General features: G+C 43.0%; 2 protein-coding genes across 2 annotated transcripts in view; one reads left to right on the forward strand and one right to left on the reverse strand.

Moving 5' to 3' along the window:
* Nucleotides 1-22,728, reverse strand: LOC309363232 (zinc finger protein RFP-like). The gene is made up of 14 exons (XM_081899338.1): nucleotides 21,959-22,728; nucleotides 19,571-19,666; nucleotides 18,951-19,181; nucleotides 17,514-17,536; nucleotides 15,502-15,620; nucleotides 14,739-14,771; nucleotides 13,829-14,337; nucleotides 8,254-8,478; nucleotides 5,139-5,234; nucleotides 3,679-3,888; nucleotides 2,828-2,850; nucleotides 1,818-1,936; nucleotides 1,037-1,069; nucleotides 1-528 (listed from the first exon to the last, which is right to left on the reverse strand). Exons 1-14 carry the CDS (start codon nucleotides 22,382-22,384, stop codon nucleotides 11-13), a joined length of 2,661 nt encoding a protein of 886 aa, XP_081755464.1. The 5' UTR covers nucleotides 22,385-22,728; the 3' UTR covers nucleotides 1-10.
* LOC309364769 (uncharacterized protein) overlaps nucleotides 1-23,827 on the forward strand; it is a 46,696-nt gene that overhangs the window by 22,581 nt on the left and 288 nt on the right. The gene's annotated exons all lie outside the window — the stretch shown is intronic.

The raw sequence follows: 23,827 nt of genomic DNA on the forward strand, positions 1-23,827 counted from the left end.
TTTAGTCTCCTCAGGAGATACTGAGGTGGGTTTCATTTCCCCACAGGCGAAAGAAAGGGAGGAGGGTCTCTCCAGAGAACGAGGCTCCTGAGAACGTGTAGAGTTTGGCTCCTGAGTCAGCGTCAGAAAAAGAGACACGTCCCCCTTCATAGTCCAGAGTCACCTGGATCCTCCTGGGCTCCTCCCTCAGGGACAGAGGAGGGTTATAAGGCGGGTTCCAGGCCCAGTACCCATTTCCCATCTTTTCCAGAGCCCAGAGCACTCCCTGAGGACGGAAGGGAAAACGGCCCTTTCTCCCTATAGACTTCCTGGCGACCCCCACAGCCCATTCTCCCTCACTTCCCACAGTGACCTCCCAGAAATGTCTGCCTGCTGTGAATTCCTCAAGTCCCAGCACACAATGCCAGTTGTTGAATCTCTCAGGATTATTGGGCACAACTTGCTTTCTGTTTGCCAATCTCACGCTTTTCCCATCCTCGGACAAGATGAGGCAGGAATGGGCTGTCTCTGGATCCAGAGTGACATTTGCTATTGGGAAAGATGAAGAAAAGAGCGGCAAAATCAGCTGAGAGACAGAAACTGACATGTAATGGGGCAGGTTTATGTGTATTTTAACCTGGAACATGACGCCTGAAAAAACGGGGATTTGACAATACATATGAAGAACATAAATGCCATTTTAAGGCTAATAACTTACAGTGGTACCTCAGGTTAAGTACTTAATTCGTTCCAGAGGTCCATACTTAACCTGAAACTGTTCTTAACCTGAAGCACCACTTTAGCTAATGGGGCCTCCTGCTGCTGCCGCGCCGCCGGAGCACGATTTCTGTTCTCATCCTGAAGCAAAGTTCTTAACCTGAAGCACTATTTCTGGGTTAGTGGAGTCTGTAACCTGTAGTGTATGTAAACTGAAGCGTATGTAACCCGAGGTACCACTGTATTAAGGGTTCCAAAGTCTTCAGAAAAGATTGTACAACCCCAATGAAATGCCAGTCCCCATCCCTCCTGTGAATTTGGGTCACCATTGGAAATTTACCTTTCTGAAACTGTTGTCTGAATAACATAGCATCTGAGAAAGAAAAAAGATAACAAGTTTAAGCACTACACTGCTCTACCTGAAATTAATTTTGTTAGAAAAATATTACTTAGTAACACAGCACCTGTTCTATCTTTATTTCAAGTAAAAGATTAATCAGTAGAACCAATGATTAAGAATTTAGGAAAACCAGTTAAAGAAAACTGTAAAACTCAGCAATGGTAAACAAGACTTTTAAAAAGCAGAATAAAAATATTCAACATTAAATCGTATGGATGCGGCCTTAACATCTACACCAAATAAAGTGGTGGGGAAAATAAAGCCAGAATGGTTAAACAAAATGAGAAACTAAGCTTGCTGAAGAAGGATTCCAGAGCTCTCATGCAAAGGGAATTGTAAACAGATGCACATTATTTTATTATTTATTTCTTAGATTTATATACTGCTCTTCATCATAAGATCTCAGGGTGGTACACAGAGTAAGATACAGGATAAAACATGAAAATAAGCAAAACAAAACTGCAAAAAAATACCCACCGACTTTACTATAGTCTGGTGTGGACTTTATTTGTGGCAGCCACCATTTCTAATGCTGCAGCATGCCAATGTACATGGGACATTCTGGGGGGGGATTAATTGATGGCTGGACCACCAAGGGGGGGGAGGTATGATGGTGCCACTCCTGTCTGCAGCAAGAGCAAAATACAGTAAGAGCCTAATATGTTCTGTGTTAGACTAATATAATGCCCAGCATAAAATCCTTGCAGCCATTCATCATTACCTTTGAATTCCTTCATGACTTCCTCCAGACGGAGATTCATATCACGGAATCTGGAGGCCTCCTCCTTCAGCTCTGGAGGAAAATACAGTGGATTCTCCGATCTCTCTGTTATCTCACACCTGATGAGGAAAAATGTTAACCTTTCAAATCACTAATTCCTAGTAAAGGAAAGGGAGGGGGAGTAAAAGGAGGAAGAAAATGGTAGAAAGAACAAGATGGATGCTTTGGTAACCTCTAATCTGAACCTGAGTGGTACATGAGGGTTTTCTGCAGTGACTGAACTGGCAAATCGTGAAGGGAACTACAAAGGCACTGGTTGCTGCAAGGAAAGTAACTTTCTTCTGTTGCTTGGAAGTATAGCAGCTTTATCTTAGCAACACTTGAGTAAGGTCAGACTATTTGTTTATTGAGGTTGCTGGTGTTCTGCCTTAGATAACCTCTGCTCTGGAACCAGATGCTCTCAGAGCATGAAGCAAATCTTCCACAGGTGTACAATCAAATCAATATATCCAAGAAAGGATGGTGGAGAGGAATTGCAAGGCACAACAGAGAATAAATGGAAGGGCCAGGACCCTTACCCACATAGACCCTGATGATCCTTGAAGGTACTAATACTGTTCAGTACTGTTCTGTCTCACCCACGATAGACTTCAACAAAATAGCTTTTAGGGAAGCTTTTAATGTTTGATGCATTACTGTATTTTAATATTTTGTTGGAAGCCGCCCAGAGTAGCTGGGGAAGCCCAGCCAGATGAGCGGGGTATAAATATTAAAGTAGTAGTAGTAGTAGTAGTAGTAGTAGTATAGCATGTATGATGGGGCAGGGGGAGGAAGCAGTGTTTTGGTCTTCATCCTTGGAACGAGAATAGGGGTGCCACAAGCTCAAAAGGAAGGTCCCAATCTTTGTGGGTGAAATTACAGAGTGTGGAGTCCTAAAGTCTTTCCATCAGGAGCTTGGAGGGCCAGGTTTTAAGTACTGATGCTAATGGAAATAAGCTGGATCCACTCACCTCTGCAAGGTGCTTCCCTCATCCTAGAGGGAAAAAGAGAGTGGAATTCAATGCACAACACAGGCCACAGTAGGAAGCCCCTTCAGACCCTGAAATAGAGGGACTCTGGCTGTCTGGTGTCAGTCTGCCCAGCACACACAAATATTCTTGGTAGGGAGGGCCTAGTCAGCCAATTTTTGAATCTTTCAGTTTTTTATTCCCCCTCTTCAGCTCTCCACATTTCCACATCAGTCTACAATTTTTTAAAAGTCCTTCTGAAAATTTGCCAGCCTTTTAGTGTGAATTTCTTCTAATATAGATATTTTTATATCCAATTTTGCCTGAAACACACATTTTGCAAAGCAATTTTCTGTAATATAATGTTTTTTAATGTTAGTTTCACTTTATGATCTTGTATGAATCTTTTGTAAGCATTATTGGAGAACTGTTTGGAAATTTCAGAGAATTGCAAATGTTGACAGATGGCTGTGATTCCGTTTGCATATTAATTTATAAAGTGCCCATTTGGTGGGTTCACCTTTAAGTGCAAAGTTAAGGAATTTTTCCACCATTGATAGTTTTGGGCCACAACTTCTTAAATTTCATCCAATTTGCTGCACAAAAAAATTGTGGTATCCCACCCCTTCCCGGTGCACTTGTCACCGCGCCACCAGAGCACGATTTCTGTTCTCATCCTGAAGCAAAGTTCTTAACCCGAGGTACTATTTCTGGGTTAGCGGAGTCTGTAACCTGAAGCATCTGTATAAGCCAGTAACCATTTATCATTTTCCTTCTCACACAACTTGCACTTCAGATTTCATGGCAGCCTCTTCCTGGAGTGGAGCCTTGGGCTGTTCCTGCCACCATCTTACCTGCAGGAGTTCACTTGCTGGCTGCTGACTCTTTTCCTCCATCTCCTGGATGATCCTTTCAAGAGAGGAGAGTTTCCTGGAGAGTCTAGCCCGGTGCTCATCCCTTCTCCCTGCAATCTCTTTCTCCACCTCTTTGATCTGATTCAGCAGAAATTGGTGCAGTTCTCTGAACTTCTCCTCTGCCTTCTGCATCTCAGTTGCTGTGCATTTCTGCAAGAAGCAGATAGAAAGAGGAAACAAGGAGACCGGAGTCTGGAGTGTGGTCAGTCTTTACAACACCAGGAGGAGAGTTATGGAAATTGCACAGGAAATTTGGGTTTTCTCTGGATTGACATTGGTTCTGACTGAGAACTAAACAGTGGGTTTTCCCTGGGAAAGGAGCGGGGCAAAGGGAAACTGCTTTGACCCATGATTTCTAGGCTCAGAACAAGTGAAGGTGTGGACAAGCCCTTAGTGGCTAAGGAAGCCCTCTTCTTTAGAATTTAAAGTAAACATGGCAGGAAGGAAGCAGGCATGAACACAGTGGCTATGCCTTCTCTGCTGCCATTTCTCTTGCCTTCCATACCTAGTGCTATTTTTCTAGAAAAAGAGTTGCCGGAACTCACCATGAATACCTCCCTTGTTCTAATTACTATTACTATTATTATTATTACTATTACTATTACAATGGCAATGGCGCTTGCCTGAGAGGTGCTGGAACTGAGATCTGTCAAGTTCCAGCTGAAAAAAAAGCCCTGCTTCCATCATAGCTGTCAACCTTCCCTTTTTTGGCGGGAAATTCCCGTATTCCAACACCGTTTCCCGCTGCTATCCCGGATTGTTAGATATCCCGTAGACTGACCCCGGGATAGGTGAGGCTGCTGATCCCTTATTTTCAAGTCTGCTGATCCCTTATTTTCAAATCTGAAAGTTGACAACTATGGCTTCCATCTTGTGGAAGGTGGCAGCCTAAAGCCAGGAGATTTTTTTTCTACCCATGAAGGTTGCCTGCACATTTTTGGACCCAGCATAATTTAGTTTCTAAGATGTTCAGAAAGCCTCCATGGACATAAAAGAGTCCTCACCTCACACTTCCATGAGTAAGAAATCAACAGAAACAGAGAAGCAGGGCAGAGCTGGCCTGCTCATTCCCAACAGTCCTCTGTTTACTTTAAGATACTGAGTCAACTTGAATTTCCTATAGATATAAAATAGTGGACATTTAGAGAGAAATTTCTTCAACAGTCTGTAAAGCAAATCAGAATGTTGCAACTATCTTATCTTCTGTGGATCTGAGCTACCACATGGGAAGAAGATTCAGTTCAGTTTGGATTCAAAGGCAAAACTGGGAGAAATGACTTTAAGATGGAAATGTATGAAACTGAGATGAACAGAAATAGACAGATTTCTCCATTTCTATTCAGTCCTGACCTGATTCGTCAAGCACTTGTTCCCTTCCAGTGAACACTAGTGACACTTACAAGGAGGTCTTGGCTTTCCTTTTCCAGTTCTGCTTCATAGGCCAGAATTTTCTTTCTTTCTTTCCTAAGATTCTCCAGGTAGCTATTGATCTTTTCCTAAAGAGAAAATAAAAGTTCAGATCGTGATTGAGACAGACCTAGAGAGAGACTTTGGTTGGCTGTTATGCTCCCTTCTACTTCCTGGTGCCTCGCTGCTCTTAAAGCTTTTTACCTCATAGTTGCTAGTTTTTGAAATCTGCTCCATGAGTTTCTAGGCTTTTAGCTCAAAATTTTAAAATCATGGCTTTAATGAAGAGTTTCATTTCATTATTATTTATTTTACTTTTCATTATTATTAAATTGCATAGGAGCTTCTTTGTGCTATTTTTTGTTTTTTAAAAAGGAATTTAGAAGCATTAAAAAAAATTATCTGGAAGCTGAATCAGGATTTTGCTTTAATCATAAGAGCACAGAGGAGAGGAGAGTCAGTTCTTAGTTCTCATTTAAAAGTGTGTACCTCCGCCCTAGCCTCTGGGGGGAGATCACCTGGGCCACCACCCTGCCACCTTACTGTGCAAGCCCCCAGCCCACAACCAGACCATGTGTGTTTCTCCCACTAACTGCTGCCTTATTGTATGGGGGGGTGGAATGGACCCCCCCTGTAGTCAGATCAGACCCTGGTTGCTAGTTCTACCAGCTGAGCCCAGAAATGTGCAAATGTGATTCAAAACAACTTCACTGTGTTTTACGCCACAAATGTGTGCATAGCCTTTTGCCTACCTGTATGTTATGAATTTGATTTGCACATTTTTTTCACTTAAGAAATATAACCCTTTTTCTACCACCACTTTGCCTCATGAACCTTCATGGCAAGTATGTGGGAGAAATGTTTGCTGTCTGGCACAGAGCCCCCTCTCTTTTGCTTTCTTAAAACTCCTTCCTTTTGCTTTCTTAAAACCTTTCCTTTGTTTTCTTAATGACTCATCACCCCAGGTTCTTAACACACCAGAATCCAGGAATTTAGGGGAATCTGGCACCCATAAACTCACAACAATATTGATTGATTGATTGATTGATTGATTGATTGAATAGGATCTGGGGGCTGCACCTTTTAATTGAGTTTTCCTTTAATTTTAATGTTCTTTTGGTGGACCTACATAAAATGTAGACTCTGAATGACTATACAGTACTCTATCGGGGTGGAGCGATGAACAGCTTTGATCCCAAATGTGTCACTGGTGCCTGATCCATTGGAACTTTGTAAATTCTAGTGCTAGTTAGTAAAAAATGTAATCCTTTCACTTTTGTTTTGGCTTAATGGCTGCTCTTATCTTATCACATTGACAAGGTCTCCATGAGCAATGTGAACAAAAGTCCAAGGAGCTTCTATTGACATGTCATAGTGTAATCCACTTTGATCCATCATGGCTGCTCTACTGTGCACATAAAAACTATCCAAACTTCTGGGTGTGGTCTGTATGGGGCCAAGATTAACAATACGGAGGGCAGAAGCGTATTGTCTCTCCCTCTTGCAGTGACATGTTTAACGCAGCATGATAGATACAGGGTAAATACAGGATATCTTGCCAAAGCAGCAGTGGAGGCTTCTGTACACAGCCTAAGCCCAAAGTAGACATTAGGTTGTTTACGTGGAATTAATGTGTATAGTATTTTTTATTATTTACACAGCAGCCTTGCTCATCAGCCAGGGAAAATAGCCCATCCAGGAGAAGGAAAACTCTGATCCTAAACCTCCACTGCTTTGCGGCTATACTCATTTGTGAGAAAGGCTTTGGGGGTACATCCCAAGGAAAAATCTGTACCCGCCACCTTGCGGGATGTATTCGGGAAAAGAAAAGGCTAAGGAGTAAACTCTAAATAAAATCCGGAGTCCCTTAAGGCGATTGGATGGCGCCTTTTATGCCTCCTTCTGGCAATTCCTGCAGCCTAGCTGGTCCAAAACTGGTGCCACTGCTTTCCTTTGGACCACATCTGTGAGGCCGAGAGGTGGGGTTTTGTCATCTGGGCAGCCCAGGACCTCCACACAAAAACGACCCACCCTTGTGTTCTGGAGAGGTCACTTCAGTGCTGCTAACACAGCAAAAACAACAGGCAGCTGTTATGAGTTACAGCTTTCTGCAGCCACAGGAGGCACTCTCTGGCAGTATGACTTTGTCCCGGAGGCCAACAATTACAGCAGCCTTGAGGGGTGGGGAGAAGGTCCCCAAGGATTACCGTTAACCCATTATTTCCGTGTCACGGTCCCAATGGGTTGGGGCTAATATCACGTGTGCACAGCTTCCCAAACCATCTCACGTGTGCACAGCTTCCCAAACCAATGGTGGAAGCACACTGCGTGCTGAGTAAATGAGTCTGTACACAGCCTAAGCCCAAACAAGACAGGAAAGAAGAAGTCCCAGCAAAAAAGGAATGGATATAAAAACTTGTGGAACATGCAGAAATGGCATAACTTACTGGAAAAATAAGAAATCAAGATAACAAACTTTTTATAACAGAATGGAAATGGTTTATTGAATATTTACAAATAAACTGTAAACAAATAAGAGCATTGGCATGAATATTGTAATAACCTGCAGCATTATAAGAGTATATATTTAAAGTAGATGAATGAATGAATGAATGAGCAAATTAAGTTAATTTGGATATGCAGGAAATATTTAAAAATAAATTTAAAGAAACACAGAAAAAGGGGGAAGTCAAGTTTTGAAATGTTAAAATGATTGTAAAATTATTGAAATGTATAAAATTGAAAATCATAAACAAAAACTAGACAGGAGATTGTGTAAGTGAAATTAACATTTTTATTATGTACCATAGGTCCCCAAGTTTTAATAATTTATTTCCCTGTCATGGTCCCAACAGTTACTGAACCTGCTGCTTGCATTTCAAGGGAAGCCCCTTTGGCATTCTGGCAGAGAGAGAAAGAATTAGACTCATGCCACCCACCTGCAAAAAAAACTCAGGCTTCTCCTTGGCTATTTAATCAACAAGCATTTAAATTGCATTCTGGCAATTAATGCCATGCCTAGTTTGAACCTAAGAATTACAGAAAACCTCCCAAGAAGAATTAATAAGACTTCCTTGCTCCCCATCAGGGGCCAGAGTGATTTCCTACCTTGTAGTCCTCAGAAGCCTCATCCACAGGAATCACCTCATGACCTCTGTGCTTCCTGGATTTGTCACACACCAGACAGACTACAGTTTCATCCTCCATACAGAAGAGTTTTAGGGACTCCTGGTGCTTCTCACAATATCTCCCCATTCCTCCTCCCTTCCCGCTTTGGAGACGGATTTTCTTGTTTACGGGACCCTTAGAAGCAGCCATGGCTCCCTCACACCAAAGACACAGTCAATTTCACTTTCTTTGTTTATATACCCTGGGTGTTTCTCATCCTGTAAATGGTTAAGGATCTCAGTGTTGAAATGCATATATTTTATGCTGACACGCCTTTCTTGTTTGCCTCAACGCTGCCCTGAGAAATCAATGTGCAAATACTGTTATAAACAAATAAAATGTTGACATTGTGGAGGAACAACCCTTCTTGAAGAAAACCTTCCTCCCTGGAGTAAGAGCTATGTACCAAGAGCTTCCCTGTTCTCCTGATCTGGGCACAGGGTTACCACCTTTGTTCTGGCAAAATACAGGACAGGATGGAGGGTGGGATTGGGGACTGAAATTGTTTTTTGCCTGGTTCTGAAATGAGTTCAAAGCAATCAATTACAATGACATACATGGTTTACAAGACTTTCTTCAATTAAAAAAATAACAAAAGCACTATAATTTACAAGTGGTGTAAGAAAAATATTGCACATCACATTATAGCTTGGCATTGTAATGTGATAACATTGTAATTACGATAACATACCAATCAGATGGTAACTATTGGTAACTGCAAACATTCCAACAATACCGGAAGGAAATAATAATATCACATCATAGCTTGGCTTTGTAATGCCAAACATTATGATAACATGGTGTCTATCCCAATCAGATGGTAACTACTGGTAACTGCAAACATTCCAACAATACTGAAAGGAAATAATAATAATAGAAATCTTTGTTTCTGTTGAAAGCTTCAGCAAGTCACTCTTTGTTGAGCCAACAATATTTCTCTCTCTCTACTCAACCTTCTCACGAGTACTTTTCTGTCACTCCTTGTGGCTTGTCCTTCAAAATAATTGAGTGGAAGTCAGCACAGGACAGGTGACAGTCAAGTGAAATCAGGAGCTTACTTTTAATCAGTTTCAGAGAACACTGGTTCCAGACATTGATCCATTTGCTTTCCATTGTGGAGAAGATGCTCTCCACGTACTCTGTTGAGGCTGGAAAGCTCACAGTGTAGGAGATGACTATCAGCTTATTTGGTAGATCAGATGCTGTAAATTCAGCCACCCACCTTGCAGCTTCCATTGATCATCCTTCTGAAGATGCTTCAAAAGGCTGTTGGCTGTACGGTAGTGTTCTCATCATACAGCTCATCCATGTTCAGTCTGCTTGTGAAATTGAACTTTTTGCAGACCTTCTCGGGGTCACTGAAGGTGATATTGCCTTCTTGGAGGGAGAGGGGCTGAAGACAGTAAAACCATTTGTCTTCTGGAAAAAAAGTAGACGATCATCTGCAAAGACAACATCTACCAAACATTTCAGATTCTTACCAAAGACAAATTATGAATGGGCCTATAAATATTTGAGAGGTATGTGAAGCTATCAAAAAATATAAGAAAGGAAAATTATTGAGGCCAATTGGGTTATCAGCTGTTTATTCGTCCTGTAAATAGTTATTTCAGTTTCATCTGCTGAAACAAGCCACCTGGCATTTATAGGAATCATTAATGCTGTTTGTAGAACATCCATAGTGATTAAAGTCCCTTCCAAGCAGAACCTAGCAATAAATCTAAAGTTTTTATCTCTCAACCCTTGTAACGCCAGAGGCAGATTGTTATGCAAGCCTAACAGTTGTGATTATTGACACCTATTGCAGAGAGGTGTTCAGAAGAAGCAACGAAGAACAAGATAAGTTGCCAGTCCATTAATTCCTCTGACCACGAGAGGATTTTAATCTAGGAGTCCTTGTCTTATTCCTACCACCAACACCATTTGCCCCCTTTTTGGATGCTGCATGTGAAGAGGAAAATAGGAGTTGCTTCCATTCCCTCCAACATCCCTCGGATGAAAATGTCACTATTTACATGGTCACAGCAGATAGGGATTAATCCAGGGTAAGCCAACATGGTGCCCTCCAGGTGTTACTAGAGTGCAACTCCTATCAGCTCAAGATATCATGACCAGTGGTCATAAATGATTAGAATTGTAGCCTTATAGCTTTTATGGAGACACCATAGGTGTGCAAAGAGATTAGCTCACACCGCCATGTGGCTTTTCTGATAATGCCCTGAACTTGTCCCACCCCCCCAATAAATGGTGACCTTTGCCTCATTCCTCTTCAGGTAATACAGATGGTTGGGCAGACATTTGTTTTAAGAAAAACTCTGACATCTGCTGGTCAGCGAGAAATAATGAAATGGTATAATGAAAGCAAGTGGCTACATAGGAAGTGATGTGCAGATTTCCCTCCTTCACTGTGAAATTGTGATTGTAGAAATGATTCCTGCAGCAGGGAAATAAGAGAGGTGCTTCTTGGGATGCTGGACGGGCAGAGATGTGAAGGGTTCAACATCACAGGAACAAGATTCCTCCATTATCCTGATGATTTAATTCTGTCTGTCTCTAGCAGGAGACTGTGACTTATGTCAAGTCTTACAAAGTCACTTCCAACTGAAAGAACCACAAACAAAGTGCTGAAAGGTTTTTGCTGCTGTTATGGATATCAGTCTTTTGTATCTTTATTTTCAGGTCTTATTATGATCTATGTGAAAAACTGTTCAAATTTGATTGTGCTTTTTGATATGTCTTATCTATTGTTTTGAAGACAGGAGTAGTTGGCATGCTCTGGTCCATGGGGTCACGAAGAGTTGGTCACGACTAAATGACTAAACAACAACAAAAAATCTATTGTTTATGATTACTGTTTTTGTGTTTGTAATTATGTAAATGTTTTCCTGCTGTAAGCCACCTTGAGCACAGTTTCAGCTACGGAAAGGTGGCATACAAATAAAGATGAGGATGAGCCGATCTACAAATGCTCCCATTGTGAGAAACGGTTCTGTCATCCGATCGAGCTTGGGAGAGAAGCAAGACAGTTCTCAGCTAGGAGAGACCCAGTGAGAGCAACACTCTTGAGAGTAGGGCCAGCGTCAGGGTGGGTTCTCCTTGTGCAAGGATGGCAAAGGTGGTGGAAGAAGGGGACAGAACCTACCCAATGCTCAGGCTGCAGGAAAACCTCCAGCCACAGAACCCCCATTTTGTTTAGCATTGAAAGTATAGTCGTACCTTGCTTCTCAAATGCCTTGGTACTAATAGATTTTGGCTCCCGAACGCTGAAACCCCCAAAGTGTTCTGGTTTTTGAACTTTATTTGGAAGCCAAACGTCTGGTGCATCTTCCAATTGAGTGCAGGAAGCTCCTGCAGCGATTCAGAAGCCGTGCCTTGGTTTTCAAACGGTTCCAGGAATCGAACGGACTCCCAGAACAGATTAAGTTCAACAACCAAGATACCACTGTATATGAACACTGACTGTTGGGGAGCTGGTTCCCATCACTGCTCTTCCCTTCTTGCTCCATCAGGAAATCCATGCAGACTGCACTGGGGCTGGTCCATTAGGGAGACTGGTGCTCTGCCCCACTAATCTCAGCCCTGTTTAGAGAAGTTTTTAATGTTTGAAGTTTTATCGTGTTTTTAATATTCTGTTGGGAGCTGTCCAGAGTGCTGGGGAAACCCAGCCAGATGGGCAGTATGATATTTGTTCCATTATAGGATATGGGAGCTCCCCCCCCCCCACCGATGGCAACAATGCATTATTATTGGGGAAGCATTGCAGAATAACCCCCAAAGCAAAATGGTCCCTTATAAATCTGCTACTAATGCAGTATTAGCGATGTGGGTGGCGCTGTGGTGTAAACCACTGAGCCTTTTGGGCTTGCCAATTGGAAGGTCGGCGGTTCATATCCCCGTGACGGGGTGAGCTCCCATTGCTCGGTCCCAGCTCCTGCCAACCTAGCAGTTTGAAAGCACATCAAAGTGCAAGTAGATAAATAGGTACTGCTCTGGCGGGAAGGTAAATGGTGTTTCTGTGTGCTGCTCTGGTTTCACCAGAAGCGGCTTAGTCATGCTGGCCACATGACCCGGAAAAACTGTCTGTGGACAAACGTTGGCTCCCTCGGCCAGTAAAGCGAGATGAACACCGCAACCCCAGAGTCGTTCGTGACTGGACTTCTGTCAGGGGTCCTTTACCTTTTTTTAACGCAGTATTATTGCATCGATGGCATCTTGCAGAATATTCCTGCAAAACAGCAGCAGTCCAGAGAGAGGCCCTTGGCAGGCTGAGAAGGAGTTATAGAGCTTTTATTTTACTTTATTTCTTGGCATTTCTATGCCTCCTAATTAGCCACATACTCTGATCAGTTCACAAATTAAAATACAAATGCAATTCATTAAAAGCAAATCAGCAGCAAATCTGTATCGGCACAAAAAAATTAGTGTAACCCCGGCACTGAACCCTAAAAGGCAGCGTAATATCATGACCAATAAATGCAGCACTAAAAACAAGCAAGAGTAGAAACAAAATAGTTATAAGAATTAAACTGCATTAAATGATAGCTGTTAAAAGCCTGTGAGAAAAGTAACATCCGCCTGGTAGTGAAAGGACCCTCTTTGGGGGAGCACCCCATAAGCAGGATGGGGTTTGGGATCAGAGGGAAATCTGAATGGGAATTAGATAGGGCAGGCAGAGCCAAGCTAGAGCCTTTCAGTAGTCCCTGGACTACAACTCCCACCATCTCTGACTTGTTGGCTTGCTGGATGGGAGTTATAGTTCAACATCGTCGAAAGAACATTTCATTGGCTGTCCCAATATACGGAATCCAACATTTCTATAGAAAAGATTAATGCAGCAACCCTAAACATATTGAATTGTCCAAAAGCCCCACTGAATTCAGTGAGATTCATCTCTGATAAAGTGTGGAGATGGAGAGGCTGCATTTGCAGATGGGGCTGGAAGTTATGGCCTCACACATATTATTCACAGTTACAGATGGGTAGCCGTGTTAGTCTGCCATAGTCATAACAAAAAAAATTCCTTCCAGTAGCACCTTAAAGACCAACTAAGTTGGTCAAGAACTAACTTAATTGGTCTTTAAGGTGCTACTGGAAGGAATTTTTTTTTTTTGTTTTGACACATTATTCACGTTTTCTTCCTCCTGAGGTCTACACAACAAGGTGCTTTCCCTCCAGATGTGGGTAAAGGGGTTAATTTCTAGTCATCTATTAATGTTTGTATTTTAACAGCTGCTGGATTTCTTGTGGGGATAAAGAGGGTAGAAAATTAAGCCAGGATTGACGGTGATGGAAGCTATCCTTTTGAGGAAAATATTATTTATTGAGACTGTTGAAAGTGTTTCTGTCTCTTTCAGCTGCAGAGGGGATCCTGGGAAATGGAGGCTTTTGTCAGTTTTGTTATTTCTGCTGCCAAAACTACTCTTGAGAGGTAAATGCTTATTTTTATATCAGTCAGTCCAGTCTGGAGACAAACTGCAACTGGGCCTGTGAGGCAGATTTAGTCCCCTCAGGAGATCCTGAGGTGGGTTTTATTATCCAACAGACAAAAGAGAGGGAGGAGGGTCTCCCCATAGAACAAGGCTCCTGAGAACGTGTAGAGTTTGGCTCCTGAGTCGGCATCATAAAAAGACACCTCCCTCCCTTCATAGTCCAGAGTCACTAGGACCCTCCTGGGCTTCTCACTCAGGGACAGAGGAGAGGAATCAGGGGAGGTACGTGCCCAGTAATTGCCCCCCCAATTCTCCACAGCCCAGATCCCTCCCTCAGGGCTTAAGGAGAAGCAACCCTTTCGCCTCACAGACTTCCTGGCAACCCCGACATCCCACCACCCACCACTTTCCACAGTGACTTCCCAGAAATGTCTGCCTTCTGTGAATCCCTCATGTCCCAACACAGATTGAAAGGTATTGAATCTCTCAGGATTGTCAGGAAGCTTTTGCTTTTTGCCTCCCAATCTCACATTTTTCCGATCCTTGGACAGGATGAGGCTGGGATGGGCTGTGTCTGGATCCAGAGTGACATTTGCTGTTGGGGGAAAGATGTAGAATCAGCGACGGACATCCTAATCCAGTAAATACCCAGAAGAACCAGATTCCCTCTCAAATAAATGGGATTCCTTGTCTTGCGTTTAGGCTTGGTACACTGCTCTCATTCTTCTAGACTTTCCCTGCAGTGAATACCTTCCTTGTTGGTTTTTAAATCAGTTATTTTCTCCTTTTTATACACACCTGCATTTGTATATTCACAAGCTGTGCCTAAACTGGATCTGCCAGTTTATAGCTTATCTAGTGAAACCTGGCTGTGGTGGGTGCCTATTGGCTAGTGCCAATATCACCACACACATATCCTCCTCCTCCCATCCCCAGAGCAGTTTGAAAACTATTCTCCAGCCCTCCTGTGAATATGGGTCTCCATCAAAAATTTACCTTTCTGAAACTGTAGTTTGAAGAACATCGCATCTGAGGAAGATAAAAGATAAAATGTTTAAGCACAAGATTGCTGTACCTCAAATAAACATTGTTAGAATAATATCATTTATTAACATGGCATCTGTTGTATGCTTATTTCAGGTAAAAATGAGGTTGTGTAACAAAGTATTAAAAATGTAAGATGAACCAATTAAAGAAAACTAAAATTCCACATTGGTAAATGGGACTTAAAAATAGCAGAATAAAAATATTCAGCATTGAATCTGAATTTTCTCCCTGAAACGGGGGTCCATAATGGAGGCACAGAGGGTAGCCGAAGCAATAGCAAACATGGAACAGGATGCAGGGGGGAGATGGACCCAGCTTTAACATCTGCCCCAAGTAAAATGGTGTGGGAAATAATTAAAGTCAGAATGGTTAAACATAATCAGAAACTAAGCTTGCTGAGGAAGGCAGTCATCTCGTGCAAAGGTAATTGTAAACAGATGCACATAGGAGGAAAAAATCCTGACTTTACTGTACAGTCTGGTGTAGGCTTTCTTTATAAGTGGCAGGCACAATTTCTCATGCCCCAGGGTGCCAATGCATATGAGACATTTTGGAGAAAATACAATGATGGCTGGAGCACCAAGAGGGAAGTTATGATCATGCCAACCCATGTCCACAGCAAAAGCAAAATACAATGCCTAAGAGCCTGGCATGCTCTGTGTTGGACTAATATAATGCCCAGCACAAAATCCTTGCCGCCATTCTTCATTACCTTTGAATTCCTTCATGATGTCCTCCAGAAGGAGATTTGAATCACAGAATCTACAGGTCTTCCATTTTAGCTTTAGAGGGAAAGAAAGTGCATTCGCCAGTCTCTCTCTTCTCTCATACCTGATGGGGAAAAGAATGTTAACCTCCCAAATCCAGAATTTCTAGTACAGTAAAGCAAAATTTTAAAAGAGGAGAGAGAAAATGGCAGAACTCTAGATTCTAGAGAGACAGGCAGGCACAGAGGCAGAGATTTCCCCTCAGTATAGACTTCACAGCCGGACACCTGAGGACCAGAAAGGCAACTGCAGATCCCTGAGTCTCCCCACTTATTTCTATTCAAATAAGAAACATTATGTATGTTAAGTTGTGAACATATCAGACGACACAGCGATTCTTCAAACAGCTCTTGTTTATTCACAGGCCAGAACAGAACTGAACTGAACTGAAGGGTTCGGCCAGCCTGCTTATATAGAGCTCCACTACAACTCAACAGTAACCATTTTCTGTAACTATCCAATCACTGAACATCACTTTTAATCCCTTATTTGCATATGCGGACATGAGTGAAAACTATCTACAGTATCCCCCTGCTGGCCCAGGGTGAAAACTTCAGTACATAACAATGTACTATCGGAATGCTCAATATGTCTCTCCTCCAACTTCACTTCATTGCCTTCCACAGGTGAGGGCCACGAATTATCCTGAGTGCAATGATAGCACAACACACATTTCCCTTCTCTAGATGTCTCCAGAGAAGGTGTAGAGAAAAACAAGATGGTTGCTGCTGTAACTTCTAATCTGAGTGGTACATTAGCATTTGCTGCTGACTGGCAGTTCTTGATGGGATCAACTAAGGCACTGGTTGCGTGGAATTATTGCAACTTTCCCTTAGCAACACTTGAGTAAGGTCATAATATCTGCTGGTATCCTGCTTGGACAATTTAGATAACCTCTGCTGTAGAACCACATGCTCTCAGAGAAAGAGGCAGATCTTCCACAGGTGTACAGCCAATTCAAGTTATCCAAGGAGCTCTGTGCAAGGGACAACAGAGAAGAAACTGATCCTCCAGGACCCTCACCCACATAGACCCCTGGTGTGTCTCCAAGCCTTGTTCTATCTCCCCCACAATAGTCTTCAGCAAAATATAGTATAGCAGGTGTAAAAGCCCTCATGAGAAGAGGCTTCCTGCCATCTCAAGCAGATGCTGCCATGGTGGTAGTCAGGGTCTGTCATGGGAGCAGAGCAGTGCATGGGCCCTCACCATGCCTGGTGTGGTCAAGGGTGTGCGCCTGAGGTGCCTGCTTCTCTGCCAGCTCCCTCAGTCAGGACCCTTTCCCAGTGTCCTTGGCTGTGACGCATTGCAGATGAGGAGAAGGTGACTATGTGAGATGAACAGGTAGCCCAGGCCAATAAGAGTTAAGCCCTCCTGCTGCTGAGGTGCTGTCTCAGGAAAATGGGAACCACCCACTGCAGCACTTGGTGCCTGAGGCAACAGACACACTCTGCCCACTGGTAGGGCCATGCCTGCCCTCTCTGTTCCGTCACTCAGTAGAAAATCCGTCCTTGCCTTTATTATGGCTTTTTAATCATTTGTTTGAAATGTTTCCAGAGTCAATGAACAGAACTTCAGGCAGGCAGGCAGATAAGAACCTCCAGCCATGTGTGATGAGGGGAGGGGGTGTTTTGGGCCTGATCCTTGGGTTGAGAATAGGGGTGCTACAAGTTCAAAAGAGAGCCCCCTATCTGTGCCAGTGAAATGATGGAGTTTGTCCAACAGTCTTTCCATCAGGAGCTTGGAGGGCCAGGCTTTATGTATTGTCCTTCTGGTCTTTTGCCAACCTTACAGAGTGCTGCTATAATAATAATAATAATAATAATAATAATAATAATAATAATAATTTATTTGTACCCCGCCCATCTGGCTGGGTTTCCCCAGCCACTCTGGGCGGCTTCCAACAGAAATGAAAAATACACTAAACTAATGCTAATGGAAATGAGCAGGATCCACTCACCTCTGCAAGGTGCTTCTCACATCCTAGAGGGGAAAAGAGAAAGGAATTCACTGCACACCACAGGCCACACTAGGAAGACCCCATCAGACCCTGGCCCTTGGATGTCAGTCTGCCCAGCACACACCAATTTTTTAGGAAAGGAATACTTCCATCAGCCAACATTGTTATCTCTCAGAATTTAATTTTCTAGTCTTGCCCATTTGATGGTTTCACCTTTACGTGCAAAGCCAATAGAATTTCTTTGCCATTGCTAGCTTTGGGTTTTAACTTCTTAACATTCATCTGATTTGGTTCACCAAAAAATAGTGGCGTCCCACCCTTTCCCTGTATAATTTTCATTGTACAGTAGACACATAGGCCAACATGGTGTAGTCTTTCTGGGATATTGTCATAAATACCCCTAAAGCAACCTCAAATCTCAGCCAGTTACTGCTTACCATTTTGATTCTGGAAACATCTAAAAAACAACAACAAGGTATCTGAAGAAGTGTGCATGCACACGAAAGCTCATACCAAGAACTAACTTAGTTGGTCTTTAAGGTGCTACTGGAAGGAATTTTTTTATTTTGTTTTGACTATGGCAGACCAACATGGCTACCTATCTGTAACAACAATGAGACTGAGAGGAGATATGGTAGCCATCTTCAAATATCTAAAGGGTTATGCCATGGAAGATAGAGCAGCTTGTTTTCCTCTGCTCAGAAGGAAAGAACTCAAACCAATAGCTTTAAGTTAGAAGAAAGGAGATTCCGACTAAACAGCAAGAAGAACTGACAGTAAGAGCAGATCGACAGTGGAATGGACTCCCTCTGACAGTGGTGGACTCTCCTTCATTGGAGGTTTTAAAGCAGAAGTTTGGATGGTTTAGTTGAGATTTCTGGATTGCAGTGGGTCGGCTAGATGACCCTTGGGATCCCTTCCAACTCTACAATTCTATGGGGGGGGGGGAAACCTGTAGCATGAAAACTTACAGGAGGAATATTCCTGTTTACTCAGGCATCTGATAGCTGAAGAACACTGCTCCTGGCAACCTTGACATCATGAGATGGAAGTCTGTTTTAAAATTGTAATTGCTTTTAGAATGCCTTTAAATGCAGTTGTTCTCAATGCTTTTAATTGAAATGGTTTTTAAAATGCTTTTTGCTTTGTTTTTGTATTGTAATCTGCTGCCACAGGCCCCTTGGGGAGGAAGGGGAGGATATCAATTCAATAAATATCATCATCATCATCATCATCATCATCAGCAGCAGCAGCAGCAGCACTGAACAATAATCTCCAGTGAATAAACCATCCCTGTTCTCTGGGATGCTCCTGTACAGAACAGACCTACCTAGAGGCTAGTAAACAGCCTCTCTACTACTTGTATAGATGAATGAGGCACATAAAAGTATGCAGGGACCCTTTTCCAGCCTTGTGCTGTTCCTGCCACCATCCTACCTGCAGGAGTTCACTCGCTGGCTGCTGACTCTTCTCCTCCATTTCCTGGATGATACTTTCAAGAGAGGAGAGATTTCCGGAGAGTGTGGCCAGGTGCTCATTCCATCTCGTTGCAATCTCCTCCTCCATCTGTTCTATCTCATTCAGCAGACATTTTTCTTGTTTTTCAAGAATTTGGCGCAGTTGTCTGAATTCCTCCACTGTCTTCTGCCTCTGAGTTTCTGTTAATTTCTGCAAGAAGCAGATAGAAAGAAGAAAACAGGAGGCCGGGTAATGCCTTCAAAATGCAGATACTAAGGTTAAAGTGTGCATGAAAATGTATTTATTAAGGTAATTGGCCTAGAAAAAGGAATTAGGGGATACTGCTTTGCAAAGTATGTGTATACTGGGCAAAACCTCATGTAAAAATATGTATATTAGCAGAAAATGGTACTAAAATACTGATGGATTTTCATGAGGACTTAAAAAAATAATAAGTGAAGTGGAGATGTGGAGAAGTGAATTTAAGACAGAAATATATGAAACTGAGAGAAACAATAGTAGATTTCCCCATCTCTCCTCAGACCCTACTTGATTCGTCAAGTAGTTGTTCCCTTCCTACTAACAATAGTGACACTTACAAGGAGGTCTTGGCTTTCCTTCTCCAGGTCTGCGTCATATTCCAGAATTGTTTCTCTCTCTTTCCTCAGAATCTCCAGGCAGTTACTTATTATTCCCTAAAGAGAAAACAAAATCTCAGATTGTGACTAAGACCGCGAAAGAGAGATAAAGAGAAGTCAAGCACTATGCTCCATTCTATTGCCCAGTGGCTCTGCTCTTAGCTTTTTAACTGATAATCTCTCTGGTACATTTTAGTTTCTGACACTTGCTCTGGGAGATTCATAGAATCATAGAACTGTAGTTGGAAGAGACCACAAGGATTAAGAAGTACTGTTTTTTGGGGACAGGGGACAGGTGGGTGTGGGGTAACAGTGCCTCTGAAGGGCCAGGTGCACAGCCTGGGAGTCATTTTGGACTCACTGCTGTCCATGGAGACACAGGTCCATTCTGTGTCCAGGGCAGCTGTCTACCAGCTCCATGTGGTATGCCAGCTGAGACCCTACCTGCCTGTGCGCTGTCTTGCCAGAGTGGTGCATACCCTGGTTATCTCCAGCTTAGACTACTGCAATGCACTCTACTTGGGGCTACCTTTGAAGGTGACTCAAAAACTACAACTAATCCTGCTAGACTGATGACTGGGAGTGGCTGCCGAGACCATGTAATATCCTAAAGGATCTTCAGTGGCTCCCAGTACGTTTCCAAGCACAATTCAGTGTTGGTGCTGACCTTTAAAGCCCTAAATGGCCTCAGCCCAGTACACCTGAAAGAGCACCTCCAACCCCATTACTCAGCCCAGACTGAGGTCCTCCTCTGAGGGTCTTCTGCTGGTTCCACTCTCCCTGTGGAACACCCTCCCATCAGATGTCAAGGAGATAAAGAACTACATAACTTAAAAGACATCTGAGGACAGCCCTGTATCGGGAAGTTTTTTAAGTTTGATGTTTTACTATGCTTTTATATAGGGACGCAGGTGGCGCTGTGGTCCAAACTACTGAGCCTAGGGCTTATCGATCAGAAGGTCGGCAGTTTGAACTCCCGTGATGGGGTGAGCTCTGTTGCTCGGTCCTAGCTCCTGACAACCTAGCAGTTTAAAAGCATGTCAAAGTGCAAGTAGATAAATAGGTACCGCTCCGGTGTGAAGGTAAACAGCGTTTCCGTGCACTGCTCTGGTTTGCCAAAAGCAGCTTAGTCATGCTGGCCACATGACCCGGAAAAACTGTCTGCGGACAAACGTCCAATCGCCTGAAAAGCAGGAATCTTTTGCCCAACATGGGGCTTGAGCCTACGACCCTGAAATTAAGAGTCTTAAGGCTTAGCTGTGCCCCCTCTCCCAAAAACTGGGTTATCCCTCAGTTTCTAAATGGACATTTTTTAAAGGAAGGCTCTTTTGTGAAGTTTCATTTCATTATTGTTACTTTTACTTTGAATTGTTATTATTACATTGCACAAGAGCATATTTGCGCTAGTGTAGAAAAACAAGTGTAGTGGGTTGGTTTTTTTTTTTAACAAAATAAAGTAAAAGACCTTTTAAAAAGATGCTCCTGAAACAAAATCAGAATTTTGTTTTTATTCATAATAGCACAGAGGAGAGTTCTCATTAAAAAGTGAGCTTCTCCCCTCTCTAGCCTGCTACGCCCATGCAGTCAGGTCCCACTCTGGTTACTAGTTCCACCAGCTAAGCCTAGCAAGGTGCAAATGTGATTTGAAGTGACATCACTGCGTTTTAAATTGCAAATGTGTGCATAGCCTTAGGCCTCCCTGCACATTCTAAATTTGGTTTGCAGATTTTTGACTTGTTAAGAAATATAAACCTTTTTCGACCATCACTTTGTCTCAGGAATCTGCATTGCAAGTGTGGGGGAAGTCAGGCAAAACTTCACAAGACTTGGGGCAGCTTTTGTAATAGTGGATGGCATCAGGGACGGACTTTGGTAATCTTTGGTATTTTGGCACCCTCATATGGATTTCAAGTGAAGCGCCCTTTGGCACACAGAGAAAAGAATTACACTTGTGCCACCCACCCCCCATGAGACCCCAAGCTTCTCAATGGCTATTTAAACAAGCTTTCAGGAAATTTTTGCATACCCTCCAGTAGGAATGCCATATTTCAAAAACCAGGACACCCCAAACGTTGAGTGTTTTTCTTTCTCACTTGCCTAAGATCCAGTACAAAGCAGGAAAATCCATTTTCTGATGAAAACAGGGATGTCCTAAGGAAAAAAGGACACTCCAGGATCAAATCAGATACAGTACTGGGATGGCTTCTGTAAATCCGGGACTGTCCCTAGAAAATAGGGACACTTGGAGGGTGTGTTAATGTCACGTCTAGTTGAACCTAAGAATTACAGAAAACCTCTCGAGAAAACCCACAGCTCTTTACCCCATCAAGATCCCGAGTCATTTCCTACCTTGTACTCTTGAGAAGCCTCCTCCAGAGGGATCACCTCATGATGTCTGTGCTCCTTGGACCTGTCACACACCACACAGATGGGGGTTTCTTCCTCCTTACAAAAAAGCTTCAGGGGCTCCTGGTGCTTCTGACAAACTCTCCCCTTTCCTTGTTCCTCCTCCCCGCTTTGGAGACTGAACTTCTTGGTTATTTCCACAAAGTTAGCCAGTTGCCGGTTGGGGATGAGATTATTTTGCTGGACTGCTCTTCTGCACTGAGGGCAGGAAGCCTCTGCCTCCGATTCCCCACAGCACTGGATCAGGCAGGCTCGGCAGAAGTTGTGCCCACACTCTGGGATGGTCACTGGATCCTTGAAATACTCCAGGCAGATGGAGCAAGTGGATTCATCGCAGAGATCCTTTATGGGTCTCTCAGCAGCAGCCATGGCTCCCTTGGGCCAAAGAACCGAGCTAAGTTTCACTTTCTCAGTTTTCAGTCACTGGGTGTTTCCCTACCTAGAAATGACTCAAGAATTTTTCTTAATGCTGGCAGTACTATAAATACTGTGATAAACAAATAAAATACTGCCATTGTGCAGGAATACACCCAGTTTAAAGGAAATGTACCTCCCTGAAGGAAGAGCCGTGTAAAAGGGGCTTCCCCTGTCCTCCTGGCCAGGATGTCTAGTCTCTTACTCTGCTCAAGGGTCTGTTGGAGTGGGTTGAAGTAAAACGTATAATGTGACCAATGTAACTAATAGTAGTTGTAAATGAATATAGACAGACAACAAGAATTCAGGTTTTGGTGTCCTCGGGTGTCTTCCCGTGTAAAAGTTGGGGTGTCTAGGCGACGTTTCGACGAGGTCTCACTCGTCATCTTCAGGCACCTAATGACCCACCTAAGTGGTACTCAGGATATCACTCAAGAAATCACTCAAGATATCCCTCAAGTAATTAAGGAACAAAAGAAGAAAAGGCACACTAGCCTGGGAACTTCCTCTCTGCCCAGAACATTGGAGGCTATACACCACACCCCCTCAACAGTATTTATAGGAACTCAAACACTGAGATCCTGCTCTGTTCCAGTAACAAGAAGCCGAAAGCACCAGCCTGAAGATGACGAGTGAGACCTCGTCGAAACGTCGCCTAGACACCCCAACTTTTACACGGGAAGACACCCGAGGACACCAAAACCTGCATTCCTGTACCCGTGAAAATCTACGAAAACAACAAGAATTGTATATATAGAAGGATTTATTTGTTTACAGACAGTTTATGGACAAATGTGGAACAACAACAGCAATATACAAAATGGATAAAGACAATGCAAAAAATTTAGAGGTGATATAAAAAAGCCAGAAGAAGGAAGGAGGGAAGTCAGCTCCTAGGAGCAAGTATAAATGCAAAATGTAATACAATATCTGGATGTGTAGTATGTAACTGAAAAACCAATAAAGATTATTCTGAAAATGAAAGAAAGATTTCAAAAATTGGTCCAGGTTGAAGTTATCATGGATGGGAAGGATGCACTCAGTGAATAGACTCGAACTGCCAAACTTACTGTTGGCAAGCCCAAGAGGTTCAGTGGTTTAGACCACTGGGCAAACTGAAGGTAGGGCATGCCCTTTTTGATTCTTCGGTTTTAATTTATTTTAGATGAGAACCCTCCATGCAAGTAAAAATCTAGCACATCAGGAAGAATGATTCTGGCCAAGCTTGCTCTCTATGGTACTAGGTTTCTATGTGCAGGGCCTTTTTTCAACATAAAGGAACGTTTTAAAAAACGGATTTTCCTTGCTGCAGTCTGAAGTGGTAAAGTGCACTATGTGCCTCGGCTAAAGTTTCCAAGGTCAGACCCTATGAAAATAGATTTCCCTCTTCTGCATTCC

The sequence above is a fragment of the Podarcis melisellensis genome (assembly GCF_964234715.1).
Source record: "Podarcis melisellensis genome assembly, chromosome: 2".
In the NCBI taxonomy this organism is placed as follows: domain Eukaryota; kingdom Metazoa; phylum Chordata; class Lepidosauria; order Squamata; family Lacertidae; genus Podarcis; species Podarcis melisellensis.